The 13483-nt window shown below is 38.8% G+C and overlaps 1 protein-coding gene across 2 annotated transcripts in view; it reads left to right on the top strand.

Annotated features, from left to right (window-relative positions):
- Window positions 1-13483, top strand: part of ncor2 (nuclear receptor corepressor 2) — a 136512-nt gene that overhangs the window by 71249 nt on the left and 51780 nt on the right. For both annotated transcript variants that reach the window (XM_079828036.1, XM_079828035.1), the window contains exons 5-8: window positions 5215-5403; window positions 8034-8147; window positions 11309-11365; window positions 12447-12499. In XM_079828036.1, the coding sequence (XP_079684162.1) occupies window positions 5215-5403; window positions 8034-8147; window positions 11309-11365; window positions 12447-12499 (413 nt within the window). The remainder of the gene's footprint in view (window positions 1-5214; window positions 5404-8033; window positions 8148-11308; window positions 11366-12446; window positions 12500-13483) is intronic.

The raw sequence follows: 13483 nt of genomic DNA, 5'->3' as shown, positions 1-13483 counted from the left end.
TTTACATGAGGATTTGAGCATGTTTGGGTGAGAGACAGGCAGTGGGACTTTTCAAAGGACACTCAAGTCAAAGTGGACAGAGGAGATCTCCCCCTCTCTTTATGTAAGAGCTGTCTGTCATACTCGATGACACTTATGAAACTGAGCGAGTGGAACTAAAACCTCAGGGAGGGGAAGAGTCTCTCTCACATACACTATTGTGGGCTGTGTATGCCATTTGCAACATACCTGCAGCACTCTGACAGGTGTGAACCAGCACGTCTGTGTCTAATGGTTAGTTAAAGATCAGGGTGTTAGATGACTCGTGCTACCCTGACAGCCCATGATTCATAAACGTGTTATTGAGTCAGAGCTCAGAACTGGATTTTACATGTTCTTCACATCTCTTTAGAGTGACTAATGCTGATCTGTGATGGGATGAACAAAGTGCCACATGATCCTAGGGTGTTCTAGGTAGTTGCTTACTGGGCCAAGCCAATGGCCCACCTTCAAGTCTTTAGATATGGCTCAAATCCAGTGTAAATCTATGGGATTTGCATAGTTGTACTGTCGGCCTGGCAAAAATCTGATCACTAAAACCACATTCATACAGCCAGTGGCTTTTTTAGCAGCCATATCACCCTGTAGCCCAAGACTGGTTTCCCACTGAAGCTAAGCAGGGCTGAGCCTGGTTAGTACCTGGATGGGAGACAACTGGGAAAACTACGTAGCTGCTGGTAGAGGTGTTAGTGAGGGCAGCAGGGGGTGCTCACCCTGTGGTCAGTGTGGGTCCTAACACCCCAGTGTAGTGATGGGGACACTATACTGTCAATAAGCACCGTCCTTCGAATGAGACGTTAAACCGAGGTCCTGACTCTCTGTGGTCATTAAAAATCCCAAATTTGCCCATTGGCCTCTGTCCATCATGGCCTCCTAATCATCCCCATATATATATATATATATACGATTGGTATCATCACTCTGTCTCCTCTCCACCAATCAGCTGGTGTGTGGTGGGCGTACTGGCGCAATATGGCTGCCGTCGCATCATCCAGGTGGATTCTGCACATTGGTGGTGGTTGAGGAGATTCCCCCCTTCCATGTAAAGCGCTTTGAGTGCCTAGAAAAGCGCTTTATAAATGTAACAAATTTGCTGCATGTTGCCAATTGCTGTACTGTTTGGTCACTTGTAGTCATTCCTAGTTCTGGTTGTCCTAGTAATGCTTTTTCCATTTCAAGCCGTGCGATTTGAGGTATCATTCATGTCCGTAACGGGAAACATTGCATGAAATGAGTCTGGAACAGAAATGAAATGTGAATACATGTACATGCTGGTATGTCCACAGTGGTGGGATTTTTGCCACAGCTGTTGTCATGGCAGCTGAGAGCTTTCATGTAGAAAGATCTAGTGGAAATGTCACCACAACACACTGTCCAGTCATCCCATAATCACAGACATGCCAAAATAGCACTGCATTTGATATTAGTTCAGCAAGTGTCAAATTGTGATCTGAGAGATTTTTTTTCTTGAGGTCTGAGGAGATAAATGTCTATATCAAAAAGACTATTTTGTTCTTTGAATATACAATACCATTCAAAATTTTGGAATCGAAACAGATTTTTTTGTTTGGACTTTTTGAAGGAAGTCTTTTTTGTTCACCTAGGGCCGTATGAAATCTTTTTTTCCAAAATTTTCCGATTTAAATGTTGTTATTCCATTTTAATGGTTTAATTCCATTTTAATCATCAAAAAGACTAATCAATTAAATCAATAAAGCTTTAACAATTTATTAATTTATTCAAATTAATAATAATAGTAAGCTATGCATTTTTTTTTAGAAATTCTGTGTTTTCTTTTAAATCATAAAACACAGAATCCAGAATAATGTATACAATTTTATTATCAAAACAGTGGTGATCAGATGAATGTATAAAACTTGAACAATTTAATTAAACAACTGAGAAGATAGTGATTCAACTACATTTTATAACAATAACGTGAAAGTTTATAATATATATTATATCAGCATATGAGAGTCAAATTGGATGACTACAGGGACTCATCTCAAGATCACTCATTTAACAATTCATCTATATCCAAAATTATGGGGGGAAAAATGTTAACTGAAAATAATCTGGAATGTACAGATTTGTTTGTACATAATAGTTTTTCAATTGCATCTGTTTTTATTATCTTCTAGAATGCAGTGTGAAGTATTTCTCTCATGCAGATCCTGTTTTTATTTTATTTTAATTAATAGTGAAAGTAAGGACCGGTTTGAGTTTTAGGCCATCAGAGTGAGGACTAAGAGTAAAGTGCTGGAGCTTTCCGGTTTGTGTGAAGGTTACTACAGTGCATATCCATTTCTTAGCACTCAGGTTTATGTTTATATAAAGCAGCTCAGGGTTTTAATTCTTATACACAATTTCACTTTTCATTCTACACTCTGTCTGTGTGTGTATGTGTGTGTATACACAGGCCTAAAGTGACCCTTTCAAGTGTTAAATCCCACCTGAAGTTCGGAATGCCCCTAGGAATGTGTTTTGAACATTACCAAGGCTCTCAGGCTGTCCTTGTATATTTGGGCTTTGTCTCTATCTTTCCATGAACATCCTGGAATTGGATATTATAGCCACTCGTTTTAATGTTGAGGGGTTTCATAAATATGAGATTAATTATTGAACATGGCAATTGCATTGTCCATTTTCTCGTAAATAATAATTTTTTAATAAAATAATAAGTTTGTTTAAATAAATCTTTTTATTTTCTTATTTTAAAATACATGTGGTGGTAAAAATCTTTCATGCTAGCCAGATGCCAGAAAAGTCTTATATTGTTTGTTATTATTTGTTATTGTATTTTAGTTTGGTGATTCTGTCCACACAGTCCAGGCATTTGCCTTGAAGGCTGCTGCTCTGCCTGAGTGATCTTTAAGGGTTGGTAAGAGAGAAAACAGCAGGCGCCCTCCCCAATCACTCCTCTTATATAACATTCTCTTCATGTGAGAGGATGAACCCAGAGGCTCTTTACCACACTTTAAACTAGCTGATTTCTCAACCACTGATCTGCTGTGTGTACATTTACCAGTTTATTATAAGAGTTTTACCACTAAACAGTCTCCAAGCGGTTCTGTGTTGTAACCCAAATCTTTTTCTTTTTCTTTTTTTTTTTTTTTTAGAGAAGAATGAGTGCATTGTATCTATTTCCAAGAACCCAAAATGTAAAAAAAACAGAAAAAAAAAACCTGAAACGCTGAATTGATTTGTGGTGCTTGCCAAGGCGTGCATCACTATTGCTATTGCTCATGCTTGAGGTTAGGGGTTTGTTTAAATCCCCAAACCTATGTATGAAATCTTGACACATAACTTGTCCCACCCTGTTTGTGCTACGGACATGAGAGTGTTTTCAAATGGTGCAGCTTTGGTGTTTTTAGGGTGTGTTCCCACTTGTAGTTTGGTTCTTTTGGTTCAGACCAAAAAAGAAAATGATGCATTTAGTCCTGGTTCACTACGTTTATGTATATATATATATATATATATATATATATATATATATATATACACTCACCTAAAGGATTATTAGGAACACCTGTTCAATTTCTCATTAATGCAATTATGTAATCAACCAATCACATGGCAGTTGCTTCAATGCATTTAGGGGTGTGGTCCTGGTCAAGACAATCTCCTGAACTCCAAACTGAATGTCAGAATGGGAAAGAAAGGTGATTTAAGCAATTTTGAGCGAGGCATGGTTGTTGGTGCCAGACGGGCCGGTCTGAGTATTTCACAATCTGCTCAGTTACTGGGATTTTCACGCACAACCATTTCTAGGGTTTGCAAAGATGGTGTGAAAAGGGAAAAACATCCAGCATGCGGCAGTCCTGTGGGCGAAAATGCCTTGTTGATGCTAGAGGTCAGAGGAGAATGGGCCGACTGATTCAAGCTGATAGAAGAGCAACTTTGACTGAAATAACCACTCGTTACAACCGAGGTATGCAGCAAAGCATTTGTGAAGCCACAACACGCACAACCTTGAGGCGGATGGGCTACAACAGCAGAAGACCCCACCGGGTACCACTCATCTCCACTACAAATAGGAAAAAGAGGCTACAATTTGCACAAGCTCACCAAAATTGGACAGTTGAAGACTGGAAAAATGTGCGTACATATGAAGGTGTTTTTACCAGATGAGAACTCTTAAAGGTCCCGTTTTTCGTGTTTTTTTTTGAAGCTTTGATTGTGTTTACAGTGTGCAATATAACATGTGTTCATGTTTCATGTGTAAAAAAACACAGTATTTTTCACACAATTTACTTATCTGTATACTGCTGTTTTCACTGTCCTCAAAACGGCCTGAGAATTTCCTCGTTCTATGAAGTCCCTCCTTCAGAAATACGTAACGAGTTCTGATTGTACCAGCGGTTCCCATGTTGTGATTCGACAGCAGCTTAGCACACGTTGCCCGGAAAGGTCACGCCTCTTACCATAACGGGGAGATGAACGCGCTCAAACTACAGCCCCTGAAGGCCAAACAAAGGTGATTTGACTCCGGGATGAAAATAACAGCGTCTGAACGACATGGCGACAAACGCAACCGAACCGAACGCAACATTTCCTCTTCTCCACGAGGGAGCAACAAGACCACACCCCCTTTTCCGCGTATTCTTGTGGGCGGAGGTTAGTTGACAAACTGTTCTACTGACGTAATTAAAGCAGGATGTACCAGGATGTAGTCCAAACTGGCCGTTCGCTGTAGGCTTAGAAAGGGAACTTCTGTTAAATAAAATATCTTGCTTGGCATTGAACTTTGAGCTTTAGAATTTTACAGGTATTATTTATGCTCTAACAGCAACATTACACACTAACTAAAGTTTGAAAAATGGGATCACGAAGAACAGGACCTTTAAAGAGCACATAAAATGTGTAAAGGAGTCAAAACAACGTCAAAAATTCCTCCGTTGCACACAAATGAAAATTTGCGGCTAAGAGACAATGTTTCTGACACCTGTAATGAACTGTAATGGGCAACAGCTCATATGATGAGAAAAAGCAGGTAGAATATTTGAGCATTCTGTCCTTTTTTTAGGTCACATTTTGTGACATTGCATCCTGTTTTTGGTACATGTCTTTGTTTCCTGATTCGTGTTAATCCAGAGGAAAAATCATTTAAAACCACAGCTTTGACAAACACCACATCTACAAGGTCTGAATGAGTACAATGGTGTTTTTATGCAGGAGCACAGCAGCAGCAGTTCCATTGGAAAGATTGAGCCCATCTCTCCTGTGAGCCCGGTGCCCATGGAGGCCGACCTGGACTTGGTTCCCACCCGGCTCTCCAAAGAGGAACTAATCCAGAACATGGACCGTGTGGACCGGGAGATCACCATGGTGGAGCAGCAGATATGCAAACTGCGTAAGAAACAGGTAAGCTTTACCCCAGCTATCTTAAAGCTGTAAATATGTTGATGAATTTAGATCGCAACTCTGTCCCTGCCAAGCACATTCTGCCCATTTATTTGCATAAAGGATCCTAAAATGCATTTTTGAATGGTCTTATTTCAGGAGAAGTTGGCCTTCTAAAATTAGCATCAGGAAAGCATTGCAAAGCTTTTTATTTAGAAGAGGACAAGGATTTCTTTCTAAGTACGGCTTTCAGAGTAATAAGCATAAGTAGATACTTTTCATCCACAGTGCAGTTAGTGTTATGTAATCTGGATGCTTTGAGTCTAGTAGCAGTAGTAGACGAGTGTGTGTGTGTGTGTGTAGCAGAGTTGTGATTGTGTGGTTATTGCCTCAGCAGGCCACACGGCTACAAACACACTTCCTCTGTTTCCTCTTGGTCTCCTTCCTTCCTTTTTCTCTCCCTCTCTCTCTTGGCAGTGCCATTACTCAGTGGTCTACTTCAAACGTTAATGCAGCAGTATCATTTTAGGTCACTTATTTCAGCGGAATAATTGCATCAAGTATATTCAACTATTACATGTTTTAATTAGCACAAGAGTAAATGTATGCCTAAGGCTATATTTTAAGTTTGCTTTAGAATTTATTCTCTGATATTTTTAGTGTTTTTTTTATCAAGGCCTTTGCAGAAAATATATAAGCAGACCCTGTCTTGTAAAACAGACCCCCCCATTCACTTGAGGTTTTGGACCGTGTCCAAACTGCTGCTCTATAAATCGAAGCCACCTGCGCTCCATGGGCTAGTCCATTGTGGGGGTGATGGAGGATTGGAGAGGGAGTGAAAAGGCTTCGAGCCTGAGTGGTTGTATAAGTACAGTCACGCTACCAAGAAAAATGAACCTCTCCTCATCTGCCCCTCAACCCCATACTGTTTTCTTCTGAAAGATTTGGCATCTTTTTTCAATGAGGTAACGGACCCCGTCCATCTCTCTCCTCTCCCCTCAGGTTTCCTCCAAGCATTAAAACATCTGGGGCAATTAAATGGTGCGGTAAACTTTAACATAAAGCAAAGGAATGATGGAGAGAAGAGAGAAGTGAGAATATCAGATTACGGGTGTTTGTCTGTCTGTGAGCTCGGCGGGACAGCTCGTTTATTTTCTTTAACTCAGCGCGCACACACACAGCGTCTTGATCCTGCACAAGAGCTGATCCATATGATTTTGAGCTTATGTTTGCAAGGAGGCCCGTTTCAAGATTTCATTGCAGCCAGGGCCTCTGTGTTTGTGTGTGCATCTGTGTATAAGCTGTGAACTTTTTGTTGATCATTAATCTTTGACTATTAAGTTGTCGCGCTGACTCTCTTAGCTAAAGCGTTAGTGATCTTCAGCCAACGAGAGAACTTATCTGCCATTACTTTCTGATGTGGAGGTAGCGTTAAAATTAGCTCACATAATATTGGATCCTTGTTGTGTCTGACTGCTTATTTTAACAGAGTTGCATTACTCCCCTCTTGTCAGTATAGATACGAGTTTCAGTATAGTTATTTTTAGAGATGCACCATTGTATCGGTTAATAATCCGTATCTGCATCGGCCGATAAAAGCTATTATTATTTTACTATTGGCCATCGTCCGATTGTTTAAAAACAGCCGATGGTCTGGGCCGATCGTATCCTGGGTTAGGATACTGTATGTGTTTACTGTATCTGTCTTGTGTTAAATTTAGGGCAAGTTAACGCAACAATAAAACAGGTAAAAAATGGTTACATAAAAGCAGGCTCTATTTGACCCTATTAACTTCTCCCTGAAGTTTGGTACTACATAGAAACCATCATCGAGTGTGTGTAATAACTTCTGACTGCGAGCTAAAGTGGATTTTGATTCAATTATGTGCAGACGTGCATTATTTGTAGTGTTTCATAATAATCTGAACACCTGCTTAGCATTTCTCATTTAAGCATTTCTCATTCTTTGTTATAAAAATGTTTCTTTTAGTTATTTATGTGCGGAAATGCGGAACGTGGAAATGAACACAACGTCGTCATTTAGAAGGGCAGGAGTTATCATCACAATATGATTGACTGCTCTAGAGCGAATGAGCTCTGACTTTTTCAGAGACAAACTTTTCAGATTGCATAATTCAGTGGAAAATGAATAGAAATGATAGTGTGTATAAAGAACATGTGAGCATAAATCTGTTCACAGACACTCTCTTCCGGAATACTTTTCTTCTGTGTTTACACAGGTTTTCAAAACAGCGGCACCACTCTCACACTTTTGTGCAACAGCAGCGGCTCAGCTAACCTCATATCTAACCGGACAGCTCGTTTGGTCACGGGTGGACACAGAAAAAAAAATAATAATTCCGCTTTGTCGCACTGCGAATGATAGTGCCCGTTGTGAATAGCTCCATAGGGATTAATTGTTTTGATTCATCACCGTGACATTCAGCAGCATTATTTGGGAAATATTTTTGTTCTTAAGAAAAATCTAACTATCGGCAGATAATCATTCTGAATAATCTGCTAACGGTATCAGTGGAGACATTTAGTATCGGTGCATCTTTAGTTCTTTTATTTTGTAATCTTTTTCACTGTTGATTTATGGCAGTCAGGGTTGTTAGGAAGGTGTTTTCATGCTCTCTATTTTCTTTTAGCAACAACTAGAGGAAGAGGCTGCGAAACCCCAGGAGCCAGAGCGCACCATCTCTCCTCCACCCAGTGAAGCCAAACACCGCAGCCTTGTCCAGATCATCTATGATGAAAACAGGGTGAGAACAAAAACAGTCACTTACATACTATACATTACATGTATACATACATACATACACACAGTATATATATTTTTACATTAGACAAGTATACACACATATTAAACAAATGAACATCATCTGAAAATCATCTCTGAACAAACTCCGGGAAGTCCGTTAACAGATCTTAATCTGTTAAATGTGTAATGAGGTGCTGCAGTCGACTGGCAGTGAACTCAGTCCTTCTACCACCATATGACTCACAGACACACTCAGTCCATGATGCTGAATCACACCACTTCTCTAGCTCCATAGACTCTCAAACAGAACCATTGGCTACATCTTAATTATCACACTACACTCACTTTGCTGTTAAAGGCATAGTACATACTTGTTAATTTGTATAAAGACAGTACAGCTGAATCTGCAACCTTGTCATACATGTGTGTGTTGTTGCGACAGACCCCTCTCTGCTGCAAACTACAAGCATTAGGCTCTAGCTGAAAATTTTGACATTATTCCTTGGCTGTACTGAAAACGTCGAAACAGAACCTTTACAGAAAATCCGAATGGAAATATTCCGTCTTGATTCCTTTTTAAATACTTACAGGCACAACTCTTAAGCTTGCATATTATATACTATGGGTTGTATGTAAATTGGGATGCAGCTGTGGAGAGTCGCACGGTATACTGCATACACAGCGTTGATGTGTCTGTGGTGCTAGTGGTCCCTCTAGTGGGGAGAGGTTAGAGGATTAAAGCAGAGAGTCTCAAACCGGGGGTAGGGCTTATATACAATATCAAATATTTATTTGCGTTTTGTTTTTTATGAGAACTTGACTCAAAGTACTTTTATACAACAGAAATTTTTGGAATGGAGTTTTGGCTGTAATAATCTGTCAACACCTGTTAAAAAAACACACACAAAAAAAGAATTTGGATCATCTGAGAGTCCACTGTATATGTAGCACATTTTATTTGTTAGTGTGGTGGTTGTTTTTTATTTCATTAATATTTTTCTGGTTGTTGCATCTTGTCTGGGACTCAAACCACCTCCTGAGGTTCGAGTGATCGGATTACTGGCTATCATTTTGAATGCGTCGTGGAGGTCATTCTTAGCACTAAATGTCAGCATACCCTGCTGAAAGCTTCATGTAACTCTATCATAATTTTATCTGCCTTTAACTGTTCTCTGCCACAAGTGTTTCCAGGTCTGTACTTTCGTTTCCTCTGTCAGGTGGTTCTGGCTTCTGTCCTGCTGTGATCTTTTAATCACACCCTCCATCTCTTAATCCATTAAGGTCTCTCATGCTGCGATACCGCAGAAGTGCGCTCACTCCTTCCTGCTCTCTTCCAGGAAGCACTCGATGCTCTGTGAAATCCATGGGATAGAATACAGAAGCTAGTTTTGTTAAAGTGCCAGTATCACACCGATTCACAGTGGGAGATGGAATGGTGTGTGCCATGTTCTACAGTACCTGTTTGTTATTTTCCTTATAAAAGTTCACTTATAATGTTAGACAAGATTCCAGCAGGAAAACAGGTTTTGTATCCTTTCTCTCTTGGAAATAAGAGATCATTTTGCTGCAGTATCTTTAATACGCCTGTATGTAAATAACCTCTGTTATGATTTTCTAACCTATGTGCATTGGGTAAATCAGTAAAACAGCTAATCAATGAAAAGTTTGCTCCAACATTAAACTAATATTCATTAAGCTACAAATACTTCATAGAGCAAACATGCATATATGTCAACCACATTTTTGGAGCATTGATTTTATTTTTGACCAATAATATACATTTGATAAAATATAAAAAATATATAAAATATTAAGTAATTTATATCAATTAAATAATATATAATTATGTATTTTATATTAATTATTATATTGAACTGATTTGGTTATTATTTAGCAAATTATATTTTTAATTAGTAAATCATAATTTCCACATTTTAATTAAATTTTGTAATTTAAAACTGCTATTTAAATCTTTACCTACATAAGAAAATAAATTGTATTATTATTTGTATAAATGAAATTTAATCAGATTTTATCATATATGTAACTATGGTTTACTTTATATTTTAATGTAGTATTATTAATAAAAAGTAGTAATAAAAGTAGTAATATTATCATTTAATAATATCCCCCAAAAATATTTTGTCCGCTATTTAAATAGTTCATAACTGTTCATAATTGTTCAAACCTTTATAACATGAAAAAAATTGAAGAAATAATTAACAAAATAATCAGTTATCAGTGCAGCATCTGTTTGCAGCCCTAGTTATAATATGAAATAAGGAGTCCGTATGTCAGGGCAGCTGAAGTTGCTGTATTCTGAATAGATGTTATGTAAATGTGAGCAGGCATAATTATATATGCTAATGGTTGACGTCATAATCAGTGATTTTTTTATTTAGTTTTTATAATTAGTGTACCTGGTATAGCGAAAGAGCAATAAAAAAAAGCCTGGTTTCCACAATACGTCCCTTTAAAAACGATGATAGGCTGATTGTTTACTTTTTATGGAGGATTTCATCTGTTGATCAGATCTGCTGAATGAAAAAAGATTCAGAGTGTGAGCTGCTCTGAGTCATAAACAAGAATATATCACACACACTAGGAAAATGAAGTAAGCATCAATGGCTAGTAGTAAGTGCCCTATTTATCAAATCTCAGTAATGGGATTAAATCACACCGTCATTTTTAGAGAGTGCATTAGTACCTGTGTGAGACTATTCTTAAAGTTTTCAGCTTTGTTTGCGAGAGAGAAAGATAATGTAATTTTAGGTCTTTCATTTTGTATGTTTGTGTGGAAGAGACACACAAGCCACACAAAACTGCCAGCAATCTGCTGCTTTTGTCACCATATCCCTATTAGGTCTCCATACTTTTTTCACTTTCTCTCTGCAGTTGAGCAGGACAGCACAGAATGTAATAGATTCTTCTTTCTTTATTGCATCTAATTGGATTACCCCCCCCCCCCCCCTTCCTCTTTCACAAAGAGAGAGGGGAGAGAGGAAAATGGCAGAGGGCAGCGAGTGTCTTCTGTTGAGAGCTCTATTAATAGTACATCCCTTATACACTCGCTTGTTTATGTGTGTGCGCTAGAGAGAGTGTAAGGTGTGTTGCTGTGGTGATGTGCTGCTGACATGTGCGCCTTGTGTGTTTTTTGAACAGAAAAAGGCAGAGGAGGCTCACCGGATCCTGGAGGGACTCGGACCCCGAGTAGAGCTGGTGAGTCCACATTTCTCTCCTTATTTCAGTTTTTCACATATTGTCCCTCTTTTTTTCCCATCAATCTTATCTATTAAATATTAAAAATATATTGGTTTATAGCAGTATCAGCTCACCTCATGTACACCTTGCGCACAGTGTAGTTTTCAAGAGAGATGGGCTCAGGTGTCACTTATGTCAGAGTTGACATTGACAGGGTCTTCAGTTTGTCATCATGTTCTGTGAGAACATGCATAAAAACCATGTTCATAATGTTGTTTTTTTACATCTCAATTTTTCAATGTTTAACAGGATTTTCTAAAATGAATGAGCTGATTTCTCTAATTAATAAAAAAAAAATACATATTTTAGGTTTTATTTTATGTGACCTTCACATTTGAGGTGTATGAAAACCGACTGCTGTAACATGACCTCCACAGTCTGAAAAATGAACTCCTTCAGCCTGTGTGTGTGTGTGTGTGTGTGTGTGTGTGTGTGTGTGTGTGTGTGTGTGTGTGTGTGTGTGTGTGTGTGTGTGTGTGTGTGTGTGTGTGTGTGTGTGTGTGTGTGTGTGTGTGTGTGTGTGTGTGTGTGTGTGTGTGTGTGTGTGTGTGTGTGTGTGTGTGTGTGTGTGTGTGTGTGTGTGTCTACACCGCTACACCGCTGCCTATTTGTTTACAACATGGCTGTTGACCTCATGCAGAAGTGTTTGGCACAACTCCACTAATCCATTACTTTAGAAACCAAACCAGAAGTGACCACCAATGTCTTGATAATCGAGATGATAGAGCAGGCTATCGCCCATTTCATTAAATTCTCTGGACTTCTGTGACAGAGAAGCGACCTACTGCAACACATCCATTTTCCCCACAGAAAAATCCTTCACTTGACATCTCAAACGAGTGTTTGATGATGAACTATGATACTAGCGGAAGATTTTAGATGTGGTGTTGGAGAGGAAAGTCTTCTTTGTGTTTCTGGGTTTGGCTGAAAAATGGGACAGTAGAAAATGAGAAGTTCTCCCTGAGCTGGGCTGCCTTGATGTGACCGCGGTGTGTGTTTGTGTGTGAAACTGAACTCTACTGCTTTCATCTGTCTACAGCCTTTGTACAACCAGCCGTCTGATACCAAACAGTACCATGAGAACATCAAGATGTGAGTATGACTCTCTCTCTATGTCTCTCTCTCTTTCCTTCAAAACTCAAACAACTGTTTCCACTCAGAGATAAAGAAATATGTAGCTTAACCAATTACAATCATGCTTATTTGCCAATTACTGCAGTGTTTATAATGATTCTTATAAATGTAGAGGCCAATTAATAGTTCTTTAAATGTTCATTCATTTAGTCCTTTGTTTGCAGAATTTATTTGGTCTTTGTAATTTTGCTTCTGAGCCCTCTGCGTCATGCAGCTGAAGACTATTTTTTGTTGCACAGAGAAGTTCAAAAAAAGAATAAAATATTATCACTTATTTATTGTGGCTAACAAATCCCCTACTTCCAATTTGTCTGTGATCCTTCTGTAATATTTGGGCTTATTTGGCCTCACAAAATTCGAAAGAGAGAGAATACATATTTCAGCTGTTCTGTGATCACACAATTGAAGGTTTGTTCTCCTTTATCGGCCTGAGCAGCACCAATGAGAAATGTCTCGTACAGCAGCTAATCCTCCAACCATATGCTGCGTAATGCAGTGCCACCTCTGCATCTACACTGTTAATTTCACTCACACAAGTACATGCATTAACCAACCATTTAAAGAGATCTAAGCGCGCCAGTAGTACACGTCAAATGCACATGATGCCATTCTTAGGGATATCTGAAACCAGGTGCACACACACACCCTCATGTAGGACTCATTAATGCAGGATGCGTGTAGATTAATGGTTGTGACCTCTGCCGTGTGAGAGGTTGGCGGCCAGGAATTAATTGGTATGGATGGATTGAGAGAATTAAAGCTGATTACTAATCTGACCTGCATTGCTAGCTAACTAATTCTTTTTCAAACATACCAATAAACAGTCTGGCATTACAGTTTAAAAGTTAATGTTTTTGAAAGAAGTCTCTTATGCTCACCAAGGCTAAATCTATTGGCTCCAAAATGCAGTAAAACACTAATATTGTGAAATATTGTTAGAAA

The sequence above is a fragment of the Gobio gobio genome (genome assembly GCF_949357685.1).
Source record: "Gobio gobio genome assembly, chromosome: 10".
NCBI lineage: Eukaryota > Metazoa > Chordata > Actinopteri > Cypriniformes > Gobionidae > Gobio > Gobio gobio.
Note: the sequence above shows the minus strand (reverse complement) of the source record. Positions and strands in the feature narration are given on the sequence as shown.